Raw genomic sequence first — 19,217 nt, forward strand, 5'->3', positions numbered from 1 at the left:
TAAGTAGCAGAGCATCCGTTCTGCATGTAGAAGGTCCTAAGTTTGATTCTCCAGGCATCTCCAGGCAGGGCCAGGAAAGATCCCAATCTGAAGTGCTGGAGAGTTGCTGGCAGCCAGTGAAGACAACAGAGCTAGATGGAGCAAAGTTCAGACTTGGTGCAAGGTAGCTTCCTATGTCCCACCTCCTTCCTTCCTTCCTTCCTTCCTTCCTTCCTTCCTTCCTTCCTTCCTTCCTCTCCCTTTCTTTCTTTCTTTCTTTCTTTCTTTCTTTCTTTCTTTCTTTCTTTCTTTCTTTCTTTCTTTCTGATTCAACAGTAGCATGGTAGGGAAAGTATGTTTAACCCTTTCCCCATGGACACATTTTTGTGATCAAAACACCCACCCAGCTGCTCTTCTCCTTACAGGGGAAAAGATACAGGGATCCGGTACATTTCCCCCTTAGAGTAGAAAGGCAGATAGGTAGGAGGATATTGATGAGGGGAACTGCCTGCAGGTATACACCCCTGCTGCTGCTTCTTTGGTCAGATTTACAATGATATAAATTAATTATATTGGGCAATATCCAACTGTTAAGGATTTACACTAGCAAAATGGAACTCCCCCCCCCCTACACCATATGCACCCCTTCCCCAAATCTGCTTTGGGGGGTTGAAAAAATCAAAGGCGAATATCACTGATTTCTTCTGCTTTAAGAGGGGGGGGGGGAGCCAATGTGACTTATGTTTGTGACATCAGCACCCATAGCACCAATCCCCATTCTCAACTGTGTCCTAACAAAGGGGGCAATGATAGTTGAGAGTGCTGATTGGTGCAATGGCAGCCGATGTCACAAAGGCAGTACTGTTCCTTACGCTAGAGATGGCTGATAACCCTGGTCTCTGAACAAAGCCACAGTGATGGGCTCCAGCTGAAAGAGACTTGCAGGAAAAGGAAGCAGGGACCCAAGATACAAAAGCATCAGATTTGTGGAAAGAAAGGTACAGCAAAACCAGCTGGGAAGGGATGCAGCCAGCTTATATGTATTATCACCAGTGGGGTGGCATTTTCTAACAATTCTCCATGCATGTTTGGAAGGAAATGTAGGACAGTCTAATTTGGAGATGTAGATACCCAGACTTGCGGTACCACTTCTCCACAATTTGCAGAATGTTGTCCTCGCCTGGTGAGGTGGACCCAATGATCCATACCTCCAAGATGACAGCGCAGATCTGTCGCACACACTGGATGATGGCATCTGGTACTCCAGAGACTGTCACAGCCCTCTCGGTGGAGTTGGGGAGGAGGTCTCCAGCCACTTGGACTTGTGCTCCTGTGGTCTGCATTAGGGGACAAAAGCAAATTCTCAGTCTTTCTGGGCATTGTGATGAACCCTGCCCACCCAGGGAACAGCCAGGTCAGAAACAGCACATGGGTCACTAGAAGGGAAGTATTTCAGAGTCTTCTTCTAATGGTATGATTTCCTAAGCAGAGATTAATCCACACGCAATTAAAAGAATGCATGAGACCCTCTCAAAGAAATGTTTGTAGTTTAGCTCAAAATTTTGTTTATTACTTATTTATTAAATTTGTATACCACCTCTTCTATTTCTCCTTACTGAAACTGTTTTTTTTTTATAAAAATGAACAACTCCTCAATGTCTCTCTATTCCTGCTTTCCTTAAACCTCTGCTGTTGTTTAAAACCAGTTTTCGTTTCTGTGACCCTCTACCTCTGCTTTACTCAAATTTCTGCCACTGTTTGAGTACAGTGAGAAAGGACAGACAGTGAAAGGGAAAAAATGGCAGTTTTAGATTTTTTTCTTCTTTCATTCATGCCTCACTAGGGGCACCAAACCCCATTAATCACTGGTCCCCTCCTCTGGGTCAGTCTCCAACCCTCCACCACACACTCATTAAGAGTCCCTGACAATATGTTATTAACAACCAACCAACCAACCCCCCCCCGTCCATTTAATTTTCCCTAACTGAGCAAGCCAAATGACAGCTTTGCTCTTAAAGATGCAGTAACATATATCAGCTTTGCACACACACACACACCATGTTGATAGGAGATTGCAGAACAGGAGAGAGGAAAAGGCATGAAAATGTGGGAGGTCTGTGTGGAAGGGAGATTTGTAAGTAGGAAGTAGGGAAAGGGGTACGGAGGTGAGAATGTTGTGTGTGCACAAAAGCGGCTGCACAATAAGAGAGCACATAAGGCAGGGGCCGGCAAACTACGGCCCGGGGGCCGGATGCGGCCCCCCAGGCTCATAAATCCAGCCATGGACCCTGCTGCCCGCTTGGTCAGTGCCTGTCTGCTGTGGATGCCTCACCACGCGGGAACTGACTTCCGCGACGCTGGCACGGCTTCTGGGCAGGCAGCGATGCTGGTGCAGTTTCAGATTGGCTGCAGGAAGTTCCTGCAGCCAATCTGAAGTCTTGCCACCTGTGGCTGAGGTAAGCTCGGTGTGGCCATGGACAGAGGGGCCAGCCGGCCAGCAGCGGATCTAGGCCACACCATGTGCGTCGTGACGGGCGTTTTGCGGGACCCCTGGCATAAGGCATGGAAATGCGGGGGGTGATCTATGTGCAAGAAAGAATTGAGAAAAGTAATGAGGCAGGTGGGGGGGGAAGGAGTAAAGGTGAGAAGGAGGCAAGGAAATGGGGTTGAAGAGGAAAGCATGAGCATGCAAGACTGCAGAATAGGCGGAGAGGGTTGCTTCAGAACTGGGCAGAAGGTAAAAAGGGTGCATCATTTTTGCAATGTGTGGGTGGAAGAAGAAGCAGGGGGTTCCCATGGGGGTGGTTTGTGTACAAGGGGGGGTTGCACTAAAGGAGGGGGAGGCATGGACATAGGGTGGAGGTGCAAACAGGTGTAAAGTGGAGCTGCAGAACAGATGAGAGAAGCCCAGAAATGGGGTTGGGGAGGTGAAAAGTGAGCTTAGTAGTTGCATGGGGTGGGAAGGGGAAGCTCTAGGGAGTTAATGCAAGGGAATGGCAGTCCCTAGTTTTATAAAAAGTTCACTCATGTAGCTTAGGGTGAGTAGGAAATATGAAAACTAGGAAGAAAAATGGTTCAGGTACAGAAAACAAACGTAGAAGAAACAGGTGTTCTTGTCCATGGAATGGAAAGGAATGAAGCAATAGGAGAAGACCTCAGATAACTGATTTCCAAAGTTTTTACCTCTCGGATCTCCTTTATTTTGGCTCCTGCTTTGCCAATGAGCGAGCCACATTGGCTGGCTGGAATGACCAGCCTCAGTGTGACAGGTGGCCTGGAGACACTTCCTCCATTGGCAGCTCCTGTTCCCAGATCCTGAAACAAAACCAACTGGATGAGGTTCAAGATTCAACAGGTTCCTTCAGAATCATCTTTTTGGTAGTAGTGCGCAAAGGACCATTCTGGATACACCACTGCTGTTGTGACACTCAGATGGGCTGGTTCTTTTCCCCAGCATTTCTAAAATCCATATGATGATATTCAGATTTTAGAAACCCTGGAGCAATCAGCCAATAACATTCCACACTGATGTCCAGGCAAAACATGGCCTGATCTCCTAACCTGGGTCATGATTGGGAACATGATTTAACTTTCCGCCCCCCAACTCCTGGACTCTACATGCCAGTATCATTAAAAAGATAACTCCTACATGCAAAGATAAGTATATCAGAACCCTTTCCATGTTTAGTCATAATCGTTCAATGAGGTATGTGGTTGAACATTCTCATGCATTTTGTTGCCCCATACACAAGCAGTAAAACCAATTTTTCTCAAAATCAGTTTGTCCAATTGTCCTCTTTCTTGAGTGTGTATTAAGTTTATCAACTGGATCACAGAAACACTATATCTCCCAGACCATAAGAAACTAGGCTCCCTTATAGAAAGTGGGTTGCTTCCTCCTGCTATCTAGGATGTGATTGCTGTGCCAATGCCTTTTTGTTTCTGTATGTGTGTTTTAAACTGATATGTGGAGAAAAAACATATTTCTTTTGCTACAGCATCCTCCAGTTTCATCTGTACGAGGCAATGAAACTCTGTGAGGAGGAGACTCCGCCGTGTGGAGGCAGAACTGAGTGACCATCTTACCTCTTCCAGCTTGAAAGCAATCATGGAAACAGCTCTAAAAACTGCATCAGTGGATCCTGTGATAGTGGTGATCCGTTCTGGACACGATCCCTCTGAAATTGTGATCCTGGCTGTACTCTAAGAAAGCAAACCATGAGTAATGTCATAAATAATAATTTAGCATTGCTACCAAGTGCTTAGAATGCTTTGTTGATATAAGAATCCTGTAAGATGGGCTCCATATTACAGACATGCAGCTAAGAGAGAGAGGGAGGGAGAGAGAGAGAGAGAGATACTTGTCTCTCTAGGGAACATAGGAAGCTGCCTCACACTGAGGCTGTGCACACATGACCATTGAGATAGCTGTTGCACCTGCACAGACACTTCACTGAATAGGTGTTCAGGGGATTAAAAGCAGAGAAAAATAAATCAGGTAATTTGCACCAGGTGAAGACATCCCTGCCCCCTCTCTGGTGTGTACAGCAATGTAAAAATGTGACCTGAAATACAGTACAGGGGGCCGGGGGGGGGGACCCCCTGCATCTCAAGTCACTGATTTGCATCTCACCTTTGCCAGATAACAGATCTATCTAGCTCTATTGTTGACAATAGTTCACAGTGGCTCCCTCTCCAGGGTTTCAGAGGAAAAAAGCCTTTTCCAAATCACAGTCCTCCCTGGAGAACCCCAGGGACTGAACCTGGGGTTTTCTGCATCCACAAAAAGTTATCTACCATTGAGCTATGGTATTTCCCTGTGTAGAATAATTATGTAACTTTAAACTTCATTTGAATTTTAAAGAAATGCTGACAAACAAGGCTTGTGCAGGCTGCTCCCCTGCCTTGTGCCTCTTCACATTTCTCCGCATACTCTTCTCATTTCTCATTCAGGATACCCACTTTCCTCACAAAAAAAACTTTTTCCAGATAAAATGTCCAGAATCGTATAGGCATTCTACACCATTCCATGTTTGACCGGCAGCCAATTCCAATCTAGAATGGAATTACTTCCACACTTACTTGTTCCCGTATCCTCTTCACAGTCTCTCCTTTCTGTTGGATTAATGACAAAAAAGTTTGTCAGACTTCCGCAGCTTCACAGATGCAACAAAGAAACAGCCGCCACACACAAGAGCCTACATCAATCTTACCTTGCCTATGATACTGCCAACTTCCTGCAGAAACACAAAAGACATGAGAAGTTGTATTAAGGGAGATTTACAAATCAGCAGGAGTTTGGCAATGTCTGTATACTTTCTGCCAGAAAATGAGAAGGCAGCACTTTTCTTCGTCCCACCACCCCACAACATGGCTCATTCAGGATTTGACAGCTTAAATGAGAAGGATATCCCTCTTCCCAGACATTGGCAATCTCACAACCTTCCTTATTGGAGTCTTTACAAATAAAAAATGTTATGGTGAATTTACATGTTAATCCAGAAACCTTGGCAATGTCTTCTGCTGAGTCTATTTTGTCATTCCAGCTCGAGATTCCCCACACAGAAAAGGTATTGTGTGTAGGAAAGAATCACATCCACACGATACGTTTAAAGCACATGGCTCCCCCCAAAGAATCCTGGGAACTGTAGTTTACCTATAAAGAACTACAACTCCCAGCACCCTTAACTAAGTTGGAGGGAGAATGGTGTACATTAAACATGACTAGTATTTCAAGACGCCCTCCTGATTTAGAAGTAGGGTAGTGGCTCACTGAGTTTGGGGACTTAGGTTTGCATCATAGCCAATGTTCCCCGCCAAGGCAAACAGCAAATCTGATCCAATGAGAGGTCTGCTATGGACCCTAACGAAATCAGGATCACAACCTAATACGGGAGTCTCTGTTTACTTACCTTCCCATGCATAAGCATTCGAAGGGTGAGAGTGATGCTGAGTTCTGCTTCGTCTAGTCCATTATCTGAGCCACTCATCCTATCTGGCGATGCCATGATGTAGGAATGCATGGGTCTGCTCCTAAGGAAACCAACACCCAGGGTCTAGCAGGAGCGGAAGGCGCCAAATCTGTAGACGCAGAGAGAGAAATAAAAGAGCCTCAGAAGGAACCTTGCTTGTAAATCAGCCCAGCGAGTTGGCAGGGCTGGAGTGATGAGGAAGCAGTGGTTGAGTTTCATGCAATGTCCTTTGATGCTTCTTGTCTCAGAGTCAGGGCGCCCTGGAGGATAATGATTGCAACGATGAAGAGAAGCATCACATAAGGAAACACAGCAGCCTTTCCAGATGCAATTCACTGAAAACCCTTCAGAGAAACTCAGTCAAACATTATGATTTATTAATCAGATTTATATCCCAAACTCCCTCCAAAAGGAGAACATACGACGATGATATACATATGCAATCTGGGCAAAAAGGTAGGTGACATTTAAGAATACCCTGCCTCTCGACAAGTTTATTTCGATAGTCTATTTGCAGAGATCTTGGATGGTATGAAGTGGGGATCCCTGGGTCAGAGCCACAGTACCATGTCCTGCTGGACACTTGATCTCCATTTTGTTCAGATATGGGATGGAAATGACCAGCTGTGTAATCCCTGCCTCACCTCCAGTGTATTGCATGGCTGGCTGCTGTTCAAGTGAGCGAAATTCTTGAATATCATAGATACCATATATATGGGGTGAGGGGTGAGGGGTGGAATATGAATCCCTGTGACCCACATGTGTGGGATAAATAGCAAAATAATAGGCTGGGTGCCTGGATTCAAAACACAGGGCTAAACTCACCCGCCAGCAAGAGAGAGTCCCCAGTAGTAGAACTTACACAAAAGTCAAGCAGTAGTACAGTATAGTCCTAAGAATATAGGTTGATAGACCCTTTTATCCCATCTAGTCCACTTGCAAACAGTGCTGCTCTCTTTCCACCTTTCTTACAATGAACAGACCACACCCTGTTAAGTAAGTTTAAAACACTTTACTTACAAAACATTCCAAAGGTCAGATTCATGCATTTATCCAAGCAGCAGCAAGGAGAACATAGGCAGAATACTTTTGGGTAGTAAACACAGAAATATAGCTTCAAACATGTGCTCTAAGCTTAGAGCTTGCTTAGAAACATTTTCCTTTGTCAGTTACATGGAGTGGAACGAGTGGGAACAGGAAGAGAAGGCTTCACTTTCTCATCAGAGAAGGGGGGACATAGCAGAGTCTAGGAATCCAGCTCTATTTTCTTAACCCTTTGTGTGGTAACTAGCATTTATGCGTAGTTATGTTTGACTGCAATTTCCCTACTATATCTCTCTTTTCTGAATGTTTGGTAATCTGTTCTAGAAAGGCATCAGCCATGTCTTCAGGATGGCTTTGTGGTCTATAGAAGACTCGCACAGAAAAGTTGCTGTTGTTTCCCTCTCCTACAATTTTTACCCAAATACTCTCAACCTCTCTTCCACCATCACTTGTCGCAGTCCTCAAGACTTTTGGACTGGGCTGAGAATCTTCAGCCCCTTCCCCTGTTGTTATTAACTTTTAAAAAGTTTGGTTTTATTTACTTTGCTTACAGGGTGGCTCTCCCTCTAAAAAAATGCCTAAATGCACAACTATATCTATGAATTAGCATATGCAAATTTGCACCATGGAATTTTAAGGATCTAGCAACACCCCCAACCCTATTTTGATATCTATTTCTTTGTAAAGGGAGAATCCTTGAATTAATGCAGTTGCCTCAGAGATTCTTTAGATCATCTGGCTTTAATTCCTGGGTTTTCTGCAGAGTCCCCTCTCAATGTTTAGACTAGTTGCTCCATTATAGGCTTTTTTGTGAATCCAAGAACTACAGCTATAAAATAGGAGCAAGATTATTAACTTTCTGTAAACCATGTGGACCAGAGGTGTTCCTCCTCCTGTGTTTTATCTTGCAACACAGAGTGGAAGCCATGTTAGCCTGTTGTAGCAAAAAATGCAATTAGTCTTACGGCACCTTGAAGGCAACTGTATTATGTCATAAGCTTTCATGGACTCAGGCCCACTTCGGCTTGCAAGGTAACTTCAGTTCACTTGAGAGGGTTAGAAATCGCAACTGACACAGAAGAGGAATTACGACACAGTTAACGCATTTTACATGTCCAGCTGGCTCGTTCACGAAGCCTCTCAAAAGGAAGATAATACTTTATTCAAGAAAGATAGTACTTTAAAATTAAGGTCAACACGTTCATTACAGAATGCGAGGCCTTCTGTAGATGCACAGCTCTTTTTATCAGAACAATCTACTGCCAGCAATTTACTGTAATCCTAACTAATTCTGGGCTAGGCAACAAATATAAATAAAAGCCTGCACACACATCCTCACTGCCAAGGTGAGACATGTAAAGGAGGGCCCTCAAATGACCCATTTAGAGACATGGCACATGCTGGATGAAAGCACAATTTGGAATTCAGATACTACTGTACCGGGCAAGTATCAGGCAAAGTCTGAAATATTCATCAAAGCTTCTGATTCTATACCTCACCTGCTATTAAAGGTACAGCCAGACCATCACTTTTGTCACAGTTCATTTCACTTTTTCCTTTAGGGCACAGCAAAACTCAATCTGCCACAACCAACCAACCATTCCTAGTATTTCCCCCAGGTCTCTCTCCTTGGTCCTAGCCCAACATTCTCTCCACTGTGCTATGGGCTATGGTGTCTTCTGCAACAGGTTATTGAGACAATAATAGTGCATTAGTGGGTGGATTTTTTCTGCTTTACAGTGGTACCTCTGTTGCGAACGGGATCCATTCCGGAAGCCCGTTCGCAACCTGAAAGGAACGCAACCCGCGTCTGCGCGTGCGCGGGTCACGATTCGCCGCTTCTGCACACGACATCATTTTGCACATCTGCGCATGCGCGAGTGGCGAAACCCAGAAGTAACCCTTTCCGGTACTTCTGGGTCGCCGCAGGACGCAACCTGAAAACGCTCAACCTGATGCAAACCTAACATGAGGTATGGCTGTAGTTTGTTCTGCAATGCTTCCCCAATGTTACCACATTATTGCTGGCCTGAGAGGCTATAGCGCAACAAATGCAGGACGAAAATAAACCAGAGCATTTAAAAATAAACCAGGCATTAAATAAAAGTTTCAGGATATCAGCAGAAGATTGCAGGATATGCATTGACTGGAAATGAAGCGATATTACAACCTCAAAGCTTTTTCCATGGTATTGAAAGCAGGATCATGTGTCACTGCACCAAAAGCATCATGAACACAAATGATCACAAATGGAGAGGCCCCACTGTAACTATACCCCATTGATTCTATTTTGGTTTGGGTCTTTTCATATTTGAGGAAGCTAGACAATAACTTTTTTGTTTCATTTTTATTTTAAAAACTTGCATTCCACCTACTTTCGAAGGAATTCAAGGCAGCTAACAAATCCAAATACCAAAAACAATATTTCAGATATAAAACAATCACTTTTTCTGAACCCAGCCATTAACATCACAAAAGTCATGGTACTAATTCGGACACAGCAAAGCAACAGGCAGAAAAATAATCAGCTGAAGGTGTTTTTTAAACAGCAACATCCTTAGCACTTGCCTGAAACCAAGAAGTGAAGGGGCCTGGTGCACTTTGCCTGCCAAACTATTTGGCAGAATGGGCACCACCACACAGAAGGCCGTAGCGAAGATTGCAATCAGCCACGCCTCGTGAAGATAAGGAATCTGCATCAGAGCCGCAAATGATGGCCAGAGCATGTGGTGAGGAAAAAACCAACCATTAAGAGGTGCACTTAAAATGCCAGAGTGGGTTTGGATATCGTTTTTGTTTTATTTTTACTTAATAAGAAATTGCTGAATTACAAATATGTGTGCATACAATAATAAGTTATTGCAGCTTTCTGGAAAATTAAGTTTTTGCGACAAGGAAGATTGAGAACGGATCATGAAGTTGCTTCTAAGTAGATTTGGTTTTGGCTAAAAGAGCTTAACACACATAATTCAGTAGGTGCATGAGTACAATAATGTACATTTGCTGTCATATAAGATATTTTAAAAAACGCTTTGATGAGGAAAGAAGATGAGGAGCAGAGTTGCTCCACAATCAATAAAAAACACGCTGAAAATTATGTCCCTTTAATAAGCTCATACAATTTTCAGCGGTTGTGTGAAAAACTGCCAGTTTGGATGTGTCCAAAGTGTATTGATGACAGGTTTCCCATGTCTGCTTTTTGTGCCATGAATCTGTCACTTTGCTCAGTGGTCGCACAGCAAACCTTTGTACAGACGTCACCTTTTACCCTTTTGCTTCTGGTGGAGCAGAAGTGAGCACAGCAGCTGTCAAAGGCCTTCGCTCCCTTTCTTTATGGAGCAGCCTCATTCAGGCTGTCAAGTGGATTCAGAGATAGGAGGGCAAACTGCAGCCCCAGCAATGGAGCCTTGTCTATCCTTCAAATGTAGGAAAGGGGAAAGCACTCCAAGCGCACTTACTCAGTATTAAAACTGTTGGACAGAAACGTCCTCTGGAGCCATTATTACAAAGCTAGGAAGTTCAGCAGGCAAGACACTCTCCCCTCCATCACACTGGCAACAATAACAAGTTAATGCTCAATACCCAGGGAGCAGCCAGTATTGATTGACTGTTTCTGTGAAGACATCAGGGCTCTCATGTTCCTGGAGTATCATCCAGATCAAAAAATCATTCTAGTCTTTATAAGCACTAGGAAGGATGGGGAACATCTATCCACGTCTCACAGAACGTGCTTTCAAATGAATTTTGAAGTGAACAGGTATATGTTCTTTGCGTTTGATTGTCGTCAAACCATCTGATGATGCAAGAGGAGACATGTGAGGGTGCCTGCTGCCACATGCACCGGAAACAGCAATGCTGCCATGTGAGATACGTCCCACCACAAAATCTCAACTGAAAGTTTCCAAAACTCTTCAGCAAGGAAGCCTAAGTTATGGGGACACCAGAATTTGATGGGACCAACATACTTTAAAAACCTTGTAGTTAAGGGCCAAACGAGACCAAGCTTCTTTTTGTGTGTGTCCCCAATCTCCATATACAAAGAGCAGAAAAAGGAGAACATAGGTAGGTGCTGCTGCTGAACTTCCTTTGCTTCTGTGCCTTACTTCCCCTCAGGCCATCGCTCCTCACTTTTCTCTGACTGCAGTTCTACGATTCCTAAGAGCAGCTCCGCCCCATCCTTGGCAGTCCTCATAAACAGTAATAATTCACTTTGCTTAAGATTAATCAACCTGAGCTTTCTGCTTCTTTCCTCATCTTAGAAACAAGACCTTTCCAAGAGACCCCTCTCCGTGCTCTGCCTGTGTTGGTTTGCCTGTTGGATCTATGTTTGGTCTAGCGTTGCCCTCTGCGCAACCTCCACCATGCTGCCTCAAACCCAACCTTCCTGCTAATAATGTGTGTGGCTCTCTGCGTCAGGCGCATCATCGGAGGCATCTGTGGAATGCAAACCCACACAGTGATGTGCCAGCCCATGTGCTTCCCCTCCCCCAACCAGAGTCCCTAATCACCCTCTTCTGAGGGAACGAGGAGACACAGAAGCAGCAGCAGCGGAGGGCATGGGCTGCCCCCTCCCCTTTTGTTTCTTCAATAACCCGAGCCAAAATGGTCTTAGGTCCCTTCTGAAAATCCATAAGGAAAACAGGCTGAAAATGCTAGTTAACCCAGTGATGAGGCGAGAAGGCGACAGCTGTGTAAATGCAGACACTGGACACCCACCCCCCTTTTCTGATCTTTCTCAGCTGTCCCAGGCGGCAACTGTCCCTATCAAAGAGTCCTCAGGGGGCTTATTTAGACTCCAGCGCCTTTATTCTTGCCTGAGAGACTGAGTGCCAGGAAAACCTGGGGCTTTGTTTGGGACAACAACAAGTTATGGCAGGCGAGACAACAGAAGAGAAGCCATCAGGCCTCTTCTTTCATTTGCTGGGCTTGGAGGGCTCCTCTTTCCTGTCAGACAAAGGCTCCAGAAAAATACCCCTCTGAGGCAGAGGACAGAAGACCGTGTGTGTGTGTGTGTGTGTGTGTGTGTGTGTGTGAGAGAGAGAGAGAGAGAGAGAGAGAGAGAGAGAGAGAGAGAGAGAACCACAGACTTCAATTATGTAGTAATTATTGGTTGTGGGTATTAGGCTGTGTGCACAACAAACACATTACCAGGGGAAAACATATCAAACCACTGTACAGCGGCACCTCGGGTTAAGTACGGTACTTAATTTGTTCCGGAGGTCCGTTCTTAACCTGAAACTGTTCTTAACCTGAAGCACCACTTTAGCTAATGAGGCCTCCTGCTGCTGCTGCGCCGCCAGAGCACGATTTCTATTCTCATCCTGAAGCAAAGTTCTTAACCTAAAGCACTATTTCTGGGTTAGCAGAGTCTGCAACCTGAAGCGTATGTAACCTGAGGTACCACTGTATTCAATTTTAAAAATGCTAGGATGCACATGGATTTTGTGGCTAACACTGTGTGCATACCTCTTTGCAAATTAGCTGTGGGGGTGCACTGGATGCAGAGTAAACAGGACTACATACACAGCCTAAGATTGGTCCTAGACACACAGGGCTTGGCTTGGCTTTGCCACTTTAAAAAGGTAAAGGTACCCCTGCCCGTACGGGCCAGTCTTGACAGACTCTGGGGTTGGTGCGCCCATCTCACTCAAGAGGCCGGGGGCCAGCGCTGTCCGGAGACACTTCCGGGTCACATGGCCAGCGTGACAAAGCTGCATCTGGCGAGCCAGCGCAGCACACGGAAACGCCGTTTACCTTCCCGCCAGTAAGCGGTCCCTATTTATCTACTTGCACCCGGGGGTGCTTTCGAACTGCTAGGTTGGCAGGCGCTGGGACCGAGCAGCGGGAGTGCACCCCGCCGCGGGGATTCGAACCGCCAACCTTTCGATCGGCAAGCCCTAGGCGCTGAGGCTTTTACCCACAGCACCACCCGCGTCCCGCGTTTGCCACTTTAATACAAAGCAAAAAGTGGGGAAGTCCCAAATATCACAAACCAATATTTATGAAAGGGCTTTTATTCTGAACCTCAGCTATTCCTTGGAAATCATACAGAAAAGGAAAGAAACAAAACCATAGGCATTCATGCAATAGCAAAAGCCATTACATTTTGCCACAAACTCAAGTTTACACTCATAGCATATACATAGTTGCCTCATTAGTACTGAAATAAGCATTCATTTTTTAAAAAAATCATGGAAGGGGGAAAAAATACGTTGTCCTGTTTATTCAGGACATTTGGTCAATTGATAACTTTTTTAAAAGTCAGGCCTCCTAGTGCTAAAGGTCAAGTGAGACAAATGTGGCACTCTGATGTGTTGAGGAATAATTCAAACCCACCCTTTTAATCATTATACTTTTCAGGTATTTTCAGGTCAACTGAATACAGTATTATGGGAAACCTGTGTCTTCCTCCAGTCCCAAACCTACTTCCTGTCTCCCAGCTGGGACGAGATATTTATGTGAAATTATGTCATCATTGCATCACTCCTGTTGTTTTATATACAGGAAGAGAGGTTTGTTTTTTGTATAGATACTATCATTATAAATTTGTCGGTTTTGAGCTAATCAAAAGCATTTTGATTATAATTTCAATTATGATCATCAAAATATTGGTTATTGGCTCACAAACACCTAATTTTTGATGATACTTCCTGAACCTGAACCAGAACTCTGGGTGAGATTTGTTGTTGTTTAGTCGTTTGGTCGTGTCCGATTCTTCGTGATCCCATGGACCAGAGCACTCCTGTCTTCCACTGCCTCCCGTAATTTGGTTAAACACATTTTAGTAGCTTCGAGAACACTGTCCAACCATCTTGTCCTCTGTTGTCCCCTTCTCCTTGTGCCCTCAATCTTTCCCAACATCAGGGTCTTTTCCAGGGAGTCTTCTCTTCTCATGAGGTAGCCAAAGTATTGGAGCCTCAGCTTCAGGATCTGTCCTTCCAGTGAGCACTCAGGGCTGATTTCCTTAAGAATGGATAGGTTTGATCTTCTTGCAGTCCATGGGACTCTCAAGAGTCTCCTCCAGCACCATAATTCAAAAGCATCAATTCTTTGGTGATCAGCCTTCTTTATTGTCCAGCTCTCACTTCCATACATTACTCCTGGGAAAACCATAGCTTTAACTATATGGACCTTTGTCGGCAAGGTGATGTCTCTGCTTTTTCTGATGCTGTCTAGGTTTGTCATTGCTTTTCTCCCAAGAAGCAGGCGTCTTTTAATTTCATGGCTGCTGTCACCATCTACAGTGATCATGCAACCCAAGAAAGTGAAATCTCTTACTGCCTCCATTTCTTCCCCTTCTATTTGCCAGGAGGTGATGGGCCCAGTTGAGCTTCAGACCAAGCTTTAGACTCATTCAGACTGGACGAGATAGATATATTCAAATCTATGGTTGCTGAAGGGCAGCAATATGGTAGGAAGAAGATATGGATAGAAATCATTCTTGTTTTATGCTCTGACTGAGAAGAGCAAATGTATCTCCAAACATACTGGAAACATGTTAAGATTTCTCATAACTTTCACCATTTTGGCCTTGATTTCTAACATGTACTGTCTTCAGCTAAAGTTGCAAACTGGGCATAAGTACCATTGAATTTAATGGGACTTACTTCTGAATGCACATGCATAGTGTTGGGCTTTATTCGGGAATTTTGCAAAGGTAGCTTTATAAATCTGAAATTATGTTCTGCTGTTTTCCCTAAGATAAACCTTTTTATGGTTTAAGATTTAACTCATTTTGCCCTGGGTTATTCTTACATCTCATGACAAATAGCAAGCTGTATACTGCATGGCACTTTTGTTACCTGAAAATTACATTTCAGAGCAGAATGAATAGTGAGATTGGAAAGCTCCTGGATTAAAATAAGAAATGGTGCGTATATGCTATGGTTCTCCAAGAATAATAAAGTTGGGCGGTGCCTCAAATATCATCTAGCCTATTCCCTGACAATGCAGAAATCTACTGCTGGAGCATCCTTGATATGTGGCCACCCAACCTGCTTAGAAACCACTAATGAAAGAAAGTTCACCACCTTCCAATATAATTTCTGCCATTGTCAAACAGCTTTTAGCATCAGGAAGTGATAACTCTTTTTAAGGCAAAATCTCTTTTCTGATCACTTGTACCTGTTAGTTCACATCCTGCTGTCTAGAGTAACAGAAAACAAATTTGCTCCATCATCCGTACAACAGCCTTTCAAATATTTGAAGACAGCTATCATATTTTCTCTTAAATGTTTTCATCTTCAGGCTAAACATACCCAGTGCCTTCAGCCTTTCCCCATAAGACTTGGTCTCCAGATCCTCACCATCTTTGTTGCCATTGTCTCTGAACACATTCCAGTTTGTCAATATGCTGTGCAGCCCAGAACACTATCTCACATCAAAGCTGACCAAAGCAAAAAGTAATGGCGCCATTACTTATTGAGGAGCCAAACACTACATTTCTGTTGATAGAATTGCATTAGCTTTTTAGCGGCTACATTGCACTGCCAACTCCTGTTTTGACTTGTGGCCAACTAAAACCCCTACAATCATCTTTTTTTACATGTGCTTCTGTCTAGTTCTGGCTACCTCAAGATCATTGGATGGAAGTACTGTATGCTTTTAAACTGTAATTGCTTTTAAAATGTTTTCAACTGCAACTGCTTCTAGATGTTTTTAATTCTAATTGTTTTTAGAGTGTTTTAATCTGTTTCAGAAAGCTTTTGCTTTGTTTTGGTTTTTAAATTGTGTATCTATTTGCTGCCCTGGCCTCCTTAGCAAGGAAGGGTGTGATATAGATTCAACAAACAAGTCACGCGCCACCCATTCTATGTGCATTTGGTTTTTCCAACTGGAATGCAGAATGTTACATTTATCTCTGTTGAAATTCATCTTGTTTTGACCCAGTCAACCTGAATCCTGTTTTGATTTCTAAGGGATTAGCTACTGCTCCTAGCTTCATGTCATCTACAAAATGGATGTGTATTCCCTCTAATCCTTTGTCTATGTTATTTGTAAAGAAGTTTAACAACACTGGACCCATGACAGAACCCTGGGGTACCCCACCTGTTGCTCTGATGCTTTTTTTTTTTTAAATAACCTGTCTTGTGTGATCATTCTAGTGGAAGGCCGTGTCTAACTGAATGAAAACAAATAAACAATAGGAAGGAATTCATCTGGAGCTGAAGATTTGAATACGTTTAGAGGGCTATATTGCCTCTTTACTTATCTTGGGCTGCAACTTCCCTCTTTCTCTCGTTTGGTCTATCTTTGCAAGGCTGAGCAGAGTATCGCTTGTGGGAGAGGAGAGGACTGCGGCAAAGTAAGAGTTAATCAGTTCATTCTCCTTTGTTACTCGCTAACATATCTCCATCTTCTCCATCCAGTAGATCTACCACTTCCCTCTTCTTCCTCTTGCTCCTAACCTAGAAATAATAATCATCCCCTTTGTTATTTTCAACATCTTTCAAGCCTACACTCATTCTGAGCTTTAGTCCTTCTGACACACCTCTCCCTACAAGATTTGGACATTCATCCTTGGTGGTTTGCCTCTCCCTGCATTTCATGCACATGCCCCTTTCAAATCTAAGCGCTCCTTGAACAACCAACCTAGATTTCAAAGCTTGTTTTTCTACCCTTATTTCCCCGCCCCTAAGTTCACAAATTAGTTCCATTTTGCTAATTCTTCCGCTGAGATTGGTTTTCTAATACATTCATTAATAGACTGTTTTCAATACTTTTTTTTTTTACCTACAAGCCAATGGGCAGTGGGGCACACCCGTTGCCAAAATGGCGCCATAAACAACTGCTGCCAAATAACATTGTCTCCCCCTTTTGTCCTAAGCAAATATTACTAAAAAATAAATAAATTTTGCCAGCAGTAGCATTCTCCTGGTAGAGAGGTTTCACTCCTTGACCTGAAGCAAGCATTTATAGTAATTACTGTGGAACGAGGAGTGTACAAATAAATCAGGATTGAAATATATATTTCTTATTCCCTCGGAACAACAAATCAGCTACTACCTATGCCACACACTGGCATGCCGCCACAGCCACGGCCTCTCGCCTGATCTACCACAGCAACATGTTTTGAGGAGAAAATTCCTCCCTTAATTTTTCCAGAGCAGGTGATCAATATAACCCCCTGCATGTGATTGAAACACAACCTCCTTAAGCATTTAATCCCACTTATACCCTGATCCTTTGTTAGTGACCACAGGGACTCGTTCAGAACTAGCTTAGTTTGGACGTTTCTACAGTGAAGTCAATGGTGTAACGGCAGTGGGAGTCCATTTGGAATCTGGATCTATTGCTCATACAATCCTAGTAGTTATTTTTGCCCTGCCAGGGAATCCTGTTACGGCAAAGTCCGCTCTGTAGATTACTGTAGGCATTTTACAGCCCCTTTCAGATTTCTGCTATAAAGCAGTAGGGCTGAATTTTTGAGGTGGAAAGGGTGGGTGTTTCACAGGAGGAGAAGGAACCTGAGGAGTCCTGCCTTATCTCTCGAGGGATGCAGGTTGGATAAAATTTCAAAAAGGACATTAGAGAAAACTATGAAAGCACTGCTATTGAATTCTGGGAGAATGGTAATAAATAAACAGTCTTTTCTTTTTTTTTCAAGGGATACATGGCAACCCCAAGACCTCCACCCTATGAAGTTCACAGTCCATGCCTCTGTAAATATCACAAATAAAAAATCCTGAACCGAAATCACCTGTGAGTTATCTGACTCCGTCCAAAATCCCAAGCCTAAGGCTACAATCCTAAACATACTTACTGACTAAGGAGTAAATCCGATTGAGATCTACTTCTGGGTAAGCATGCTTAGGATTGTGCTGCACAAATGAAAAAGTGGCCTGATTTGGCTTTCGTTTTGATGCTTAGTTGCCCTTTCGAACGACTTCTCCCACCCCTTGAAAATTAGGGCAAAGGATGGTAAGCACAGCAAACTAGATGGGAAATCCCAGCTCTGGCTGTTGCTTGAAAAGGGAGCAGATGGCATGAGTGACAATATCTGCCAATGGAAGGGATCATCAGCCCACGCCTCTTATTAGTGCCTGATCCATTGACAGCACTTCGGCTCCCAGGGCTCAGCGCAGCTCTCCATCAAAGCACCCAGATTACTTGGCAGAGGCTAGGAAGCATGAGGAGAGGGCTATATTTTATCCAGCTGAAGAAACAAGCAGAACATACTGTGTACCCTTCCCCCAAAGCCCCCATTGAGCATGCTGAAGCCTTGGGCCGGAAGCCACAAGGAACAGCTCCTGTTTACCATCATAAAGACACTAAACTCTTCTAGTCAATGTTTTTCTGCTTCACACATTACTGGTTGAGTGTTTGCAGGCGCAGGGGTCATTTCCAGACTGTTGCTATTTTCGGATGGGATTCCGTCGTGGAAATTCAGGTTGCACAATTAGAACTGATTTGGTGCTCTTGCGCAACACACATGTTACTTGCACCCCACCCAAAAAATCAGTCTTTTGTGATAGGGAATGTGATGGGGGGAAATGCATCAGAAAATATGGGATAACAATTGCTTCATGCAACATTATATTATGTCCCCAGCAAATAAATCAGAATGAATGCTCAGTAAATAGCTGACATGGTACAATCTCCCCACAAACTGTGCAAACAAATCAGGACAAATGCTTACAAAAAAAAAGCAGTCATGGAAGACCAGTGTGATCATCCATCATATATACAGTATACCATAAAGAAATGCAATGCAATGCACACACACATTTACTCCATAAAGTATGGAGCAGTCCTTAGATATTCCTATGAGCTGATATAAAGCTAGAGTGACTAGAATATCCCCAAAGGAGTGACAGACTAGGATCCAAGCAATTCTTGCAGTATCACCAAATATTAGGGTAATTACTGTTCAGATAGTAGCAGTATGCAATGACATAGTATCTTGTGTTACATTCACAGGAAGAATCCATAAGCACTGAATCACAAAGGGATAGGGTGCAGATTCCTATATGTTGAAGGGAGCAATACCCTTTCAGATCACCACCACCATATGGACCCTTCTTTTGAGGCCAAACACTGCAGGACTAGACACATTGAGGCCTACAGGAGATGGATGCACACATGCCACATTAATCCTAGCCTCGAAATCCAATATATCTAGCCCTCTTCCTTCATGGAGCTATATGGAAACCATACAAGACTCTACCCAATACCTGCTAGATAGGGCTGGTAGACAACTCAGTCTAAAAGCCTGCTGGTCTG

At 43.8% G+C, this 19,217-nt stretch overlaps 1 protein-coding gene and 1 long non-coding RNA gene across 2 annotated transcripts in view; one reads left to right on the forward strand and one right to left on the reverse strand.

The window, feature by feature from the left end:
* The window catches only part of PCBP4 (poly(rC) binding protein 4), a 38,942-nt gene that overhangs the window by 13,252 nt on the left and 6,473 nt on the right, over positions 1-19,217 (reverse strand). Inside the window, exons 2-7 of the mRNA XM_081900337.1 lie at positions 5,892-6,060; positions 5,193-5,216; positions 5,062-5,094; positions 4,066-4,182; positions 3,163-3,294; positions 1,188-1,316 (exon numbers count right to left, since the gene is read on the reverse strand). Coding sequence (XP_081756463.1) covers positions 1,188-1,316; positions 3,163-3,294; positions 4,066-4,182; positions 5,062-5,094; positions 5,193-5,216; positions 5,892-6,002 — 546 coding nt within the window. The 5' untranslated portion in view covers positions 6,003-6,060. The remainder of the gene's footprint in view (positions 1-1,187; positions 1,317-3,162; positions 3,295-4,065; positions 4,183-5,061; positions 5,095-5,192; positions 5,217-5,891; positions 6,061-19,217) is intronic.
* LOC309363900 lies at positions 433-17,690 on the forward strand. The gene is made up of 5 exons (XR_014165631.1): positions 433-977; positions 3,988-4,201; positions 6,364-6,407; positions 13,356-13,507; positions 17,602-17,690. It is a non-coding gene; the product is annotated as an uncharacterized lncRNA (long non-coding RNA).

The sequence above is a fragment of the Podarcis melisellensis genome (genome assembly GCF_964234715.1).
Source record: "Podarcis melisellensis genome assembly, chromosome: 2".
NCBI lineage: Eukaryota > Metazoa > Chordata > Lepidosauria > Squamata > Lacertidae > Podarcis > Podarcis melisellensis.